The sequence below is a fragment of the Chenopodium quinoa genome, unplaced genomic scaffold, assembly GCF_001683475.1.
Source record: "Chenopodium quinoa cultivar QQ74 unplaced genomic scaffold, ASM168347v1, whole genome shotgun sequence".
NCBI classification, from domain to species: Eukaryota; Viridiplantae; Streptophyta; class Magnoliopsida; order Caryophyllales; family Amaranthaceae; genus Chenopodium; species Chenopodium quinoa.
The window spans coordinates 1,030,033-1,035,833 of NW_018742810.1; the positions used below are offsets into that span (position 1 = coordinate 1,030,033).

Genomic DNA, 5,801 nt, shown 5'->3' on the forward strand with positions numbered 1-5,801 from the left:
CAGATCAGAAAAAATAAGTTCAGATCAGATCAGAAAAAATAAGTTCAGATCAGATCAGATCAGGAAAAATAAGTTCAGATCAGATCAGGAAAAATAAGTTCAGATCAGATCAGATCAGAAAAAATAAGTTCAGATCAGATCAGAAAAAATAAGTTCAGATCAGATCAGATCAGGAAAAATAAGTTCAGATCAGATCAGGAAAAATAAGTTCAGATCAGATCAGATCAGAAAAAATAAGTTCAGATCAGATCAGAAAAAATAAGTTCAGATCAAATTATTATTATTATTATTATTATTATTATTATTATTATTATTATTATTTATTATTATTATTATTATTATTATTATTGATTTATGATGTTTCGGATTTGATTTTATCGTGTGTTTGAACTAGCAACATTGTCTATGTTATTAAATAGCACAAACAATAAACGATAATAATTAAAATTTCATTATAAGCTCCAAATCATAAACGTTTACAAATATAATTTTCATTACAAGAAGTTCCAAATTTCTTTCGCTATATTAAGTTGTACTTCTTTCATTACAGCTTTACGATTCTCGTTAAACAAATCATAATCTGCTCTTGGTTCGATTTCTATACCACTATCAATGGGTATATCCAACTCATGTAATCGAATAAAAATGTGAAGTGTGAATGTAGCAACCATAATTGCCAATTGATGTTTAGTGTCCATTTGTGGCATCATTGTCAATATTTTCCATCGACCTTTTAATTGTCCAAAACATCTCTCGATCGTTGTTCGAAGTGAAGAGTGAAGATAATTAAAAAGTCAAGCATGCCTTGTGGTGGTGGACCATTTCGAAATCCAGGCAAATGGGTTCTAATATCTTTTTCTTTTATTGGACTCAAATATCCAACGGTATTCGGATATCCAGAATCTACTAGATAATATTTTCCTGTTACAAAATAAAGTTATACATCATATTAGTATAGTGTCATGTATGGAGTAAAAACATACACTATTTTAAATTATACCTGGAGGTGGATGGGGAAATCGAAATTCTGGTACAGTTAAGCAATGGTTCCATACAGTAATATCATGAGCACTACCTTCAAATCCAACGTTGATAAACGTGAAAAGCCTATCAAAGGAACAGGCAGCCAAAACATTCCATGTTTTTTTTCCTTTACGCCCTCGATGTGCCACACCATCATCATCGCTTACAACTGCATTTATATGAGTCCCATCCAATGCTCCAACACAATCCTAATAGTTCATTAACATTTAGGATACATTTTATAAGTGATTATACATTGCATATTTATAAAATAATATAATGACAATGCAAGATAATAATAATGTTTCTTAATACCTTGAAATATGCCCAATATTTTGTGTTGTCACCTATTTTTTTTGGCACCACGGTCAAACTTTGGTATGGTCTTATGATCTTGGTAGACAAATGAACCATTGTTTCCAGTACTTGTTTAAAGTACAACCCAATTGTTGCAATAGAGTGCTGAAATCGACCGGCAGCATCACAATAAGAACTGCCTTTAGCCATGATATATAAAAATTCGGGTCGGGTTAGTAATAGGTCAGGTTAAATTTGGGTCGGGTTAGGAATAGGTCGGGTTGAATTCCGGTCGGGTTAAATTCGGGTTTTGACGGGTTAAAACGGGTCAATGTGTCATTCCCACACAACCATACACGCATGAATAAAAAAGGTTCAATAGAGGAACAAATGAATAAAAAAACACTTAAACTCCCTAAACAAGTTAAATATAAAAGCTTAAATAAAAAAAGGAAAATGAAATCTAATAATCACACCTTTGCTCCATCTTCCAGAAACAATCTCACCTTTTGAAATTTTAGAAACAATTCCATTAACAATAACGATATTATTATTATTTAATAATAATAATATGATATAATATAATAGTAATAATAATAGTAATAATAATAATATAATATAATATAATAATAATATAATACAATATAATATAATAATAATATAATACAATACAATATAATATAATATAATATAATAATAATAATATAATAATAATAATAATAATTAATATCATAGTAATATAATATCATATAATAATAATAATAATATAATATAATATAAATTAAATGATCATAATAATAATAATAATAATAATAATAATAATAATAATAATAATGATAATAATAATAATGATAATAATTATAATAACAATAATAATTAAACATTAATATTGATTAACATTAAAAGTAGAATATTGAAATAATTAAAATAAGGTCAAATTAGAAAAAATAAGTTCAGATCAGATCAGATTAGAAAAAATAAGTTCAGATCAGATCAGATCAGAAAAAATAAGTTCAGATCAGATCAGAAAAAATAAGTTCAGATCAGATCAGACCAGACCAGAAAAAATAAGTTCAGATCAGATCAGATAAGAAAAATAAGTTCAGATCAGATCAGAAAAAATAAGTTCAGATCAGATCAGCTAAAATCAGGTGAACTAAACAGCCTCTAAAAGCAATAATCATCGCATCTGTCTAGTTCAGCGGCAATCATTATTATGATTTGATTAACTCGGAAAATGCCGTACCATTTAAGGTATCAAATTTTCCAAGTCAATCAAATCTCTCCCCAATTAAACTAGACAAATGCCGACCAAAGAGGCTCAAGCGGTCTCGTATTCGAAAGGAGCAATCCCTCTTAAAAGAGTGACTACTCCTTCCGAGGGGCTAATGTTTGGGGGTAAAAATACCCCTAACAAACGGATCGCTGTTAACGCATCATGTGTCCCAATAGCATGCTGACACGTGTCACCAAAACCCTAGAAGGGAATTGATGTCCTTCTCTATAAATAGAGGAACCATCCTCATTTATAAGAGAGCACACAACAATATACATTAGATACATATTCAATACACACCAAACCGAGCAATCTTCATTGCAGAACCCTCCTGACTCAGGAGGGGTAATTACCATTTTCCACGCTATACTCCTCAAACACGTTCTAACTTGATCGTCGGAGGCGGAACTCCCAGTCCCTTGGGAGTCTCCGTCGTTGTTTTGCAGGTACAGGCAGCCAGAGGTCAGTCTCGGTGTTGTAACTCTCCCGCAGGACACATCAAAAAACCCCGAAACAATACTGACTTTTCTTCATTTGTTTGGAAAGTAGGGTAGAGGTTTGCCAATAGATCCAAGTTTAGATAAGCTGTTAGCAAATATGCAGTGATGCAAGGTAGGGATGTGGGGTATGTGATAAGCAATAAGAAGAAAGATCAATTGGGTGTGAAGTGAGTTGGTGAGTGCCCTTTTTATCTGTACTGCTCAATGCATACAAGAGACAGAACATGGTTGGTGAAGACAGTGGTGGACTCTCATACATGCCATAGAAGTATGAATAGGAACAGGCAATTAAAAAGCACATGGCTTGCAAGGCAGCTGTTGGAGGTCTTCAAAGAAAGGCTACACTGGCCAACAAAGAAAATCATAGAAACAGTTAGAAGAGCCTATAGAGTAATCATCAAGAGAGACTTTGCATACAAGGTTAATGCTATGCCCATAGGTTGCTGCATGGAAGTATGAAGGACCATTACATGAAGATTGAGAGATATGTACAAGGTCTGAAGATTGCAAGTCCTAACACAACCTTGGATTTGGTGGTTGATGCAAGTCCAAATTACTCAGTCCTAATTTTCAAGAGAATGTTTGTGTGCTTTGATGGAGTGAAAAAGGGATGGAAGGCAGGTTGTAAAAGAGTCATTTGTGTTGATGCAGCTTTCCTGAAGACATTCCTTGGGGGCCAAATAATGACAGCAGTGGGTAGTGATCCTAATGACCAAATGTTCCCTATTTCATGGGCTGCTGTTGAAGGAGAGAACAACCTGTCTTGGGTTCGGTTCTTCTCCCATCTGCAATCATGTCTGGACTTAGGAGAAGGAGCTGATGTAGTTGTAATTTATGATGAACATCAGGTGAATAATACTTCCATAATCTATTGTTGTTTCGGGGTTTTTTGATGTGTCCTGCGGGAGAGTTACAATTCCAAGAATGCCCTTCGACCGCCTGTACCTTCAAAACCACGAAGACTCCGGTTGGGTGGAGCTCCGCCTCCGACGATCAAGTCAGTGATGTACGGGAGAAAGAAAGTGCGTAAAAGAGTAATTACTTCTCGCATAATGGGAGAATTTCGCAATTCATATTGCTCGGTTTTTGGTGTAAGTGTATTTATGATTGTATTGAATGCCCCATTAATGAGGATTCTCCCACTATTTATAGTGGGGAGCATTGGTTCCCCATTTAGGGTTCCTAGGACACGTGTCAACAGGGGATTGGAGCCCTGCTGACCAATGGCAAGGTGCCATGTGTCGCTCAGCCATTGGGCCACGTGGCTGGGGTAATTCTACCCCAAACATTTGCCCCTCTCAGGTGCTGACGTGGCAAGATGCCAAGTGGCACCTGAGAAGAGAGCTGACGAAAGATAATAATAATAATAAAAAAATTTATTTTTATTTTTTTATTTATTTATTATTTTTTTTTTTTTTTTTTGGAAACCCCTTCAAATTCTAACTGAAGGAAGAAGGAAAAGCAGAAGGGGAAGGGTCGCGCCCCTTCGCCTTCCGGGACGACCCCTATAAATAGGGGAGGAAGCACACGAAAGCTCATTTACAAACTTCGTGAAATTTCTTAAATTTTGAGAGCATCCGGCATTTGAGAGCATCCGGTACTTGAAATTCAGAGCACACGGAGATTTGATAGTTTTAAGAGCAGCCGGTTTTCAGACCGCCTGTGAAGTAGCAAGCAAGAAAAAGATTTTTGAGAGGGTACCCCAGAGAACCCAGCCGGTCTTCAAACCGTCTGTGTCTTCGCAAGCATCCCCAAGAAATTTTCTTGAGGTTTCAGCGCTCTACTCTAGGTACCGCCTCTATTCCTTCCCACTTTTCCATGTATTTCCGTTTGCGTCTTTTGCTTGCATTTTTGTTTATAAGTCCCATAAGTAGATGGACCCTTTATACTCATACCCGCACCATAGTTGTGAACTCAGCCGGTCAACTAGTACGGCTGAGTCTAGAACTGGATCTGCCGCCTCTGATCTTTGGAATTTCCCCTTTTCAACGCCTGTATCGACCGACTCCGTGTCTATGCAGGACACCATGGCCAGAATTAGGGGAACAGCTATGGACCCCAATTAGAGAGGCGGAGACTCAAATGAGTTATCGCCTGAAAATCAAGGCCCAGACGAGGAGGTTAGAGAACCATCCGGCGGTACCCCCACCACCCCAAGCGATAGCATTCTAGGCTCCTACAACGAGGAGACCTCTCCGGCTGAGGAGGCTGAGCAGCCAGAAGCAGCCAATGAGGCTCCCAACTCCCCATCCGGCTCTGATGACGGTCGGGTTGAAAGCAGTAGCTCCAGCTACTTAACAGTGTCAGAAGATAGCGAGGAGGCGGAGAGGCCTTCGTGGCAAAGCTGAAACGACCCTCTCATGATCGCCGACTCCTTGAAGGACCGCGCCCTCATGCGGTCTTCTCTACAAGACTTTATCACCAGGTAGCCGCTTGGTGAAGGATACAAGATGACCGTGCCGGGGGAGTTCGGGACCGTTGTATGGGAAGATGACCAACCCAACGCTAACGGTTGGTTTGGGTGCTACGAGGCGGCTTTTCTAGCCGGTGTCCGCTTCCCCCTTCACAACACAATCAAGGCCATACTTAGGGGGTATGGCCTAGGCGTTTGGCAGCTCACCCGAATTCTTGGGTGAATATTTTAGGATACATCGCCGCCTACGAGATGCAGGGTCTCAACCCCGGCTGGGAGGCGTTTTCCCATA

The 5,801-nt window shown here is 38.0% G+C and overlaps 1 protein-coding gene across 1 annotated transcript; it reads right to left on the reverse strand.

Moving 5' to 3' along the window:
* Nucleotides 1-522: 522 nt before the first annotated feature.
* Nucleotides 523-1,530, reverse strand: LOC110725076. Its single transcript, XM_021904547.1, has 3 exons — nucleotides 1,339-1,530; nucleotides 1,001-1,232; nucleotides 523-921 (listed from the first exon to the last, which is right to left on the reverse strand). Exons 1-3 carry the CDS (start codon nucleotides 1,528-1,530, stop codon nucleotides 734-736), a joined length of 612 nt encoding a protein of 203 aa, XP_021760239.1. The 3' UTR covers nucleotides 523-733.
* Nucleotides 1,531-5,801: the final 4,271 nt, after the last annotated feature.

Bases quoted from the DNA above. Each gene is read 5' to 3' on its own strand.
- LOC110725076 (XM_021904547.1), bottom strand. From the start codon at position 1,530: ATGGCTAAAGGCAGTTCTTATTGTGATGCTGCCGGTCGATTTCAGCAC. The intron at 1,233-1,338 runs GTATTAAGAAAC...ATGAACTATTAG, and splicing joins AATATTGGGCATATTTCAAG to GATTGTGTTGGAGCATTGGA. The intron at 922-1,000 runs GTATAATTTAAA...ATTTTGTAACAG, and splicing joins ATTTCCCCATCCACCTCCAG to GAAAATATTATCTAGTAGAT.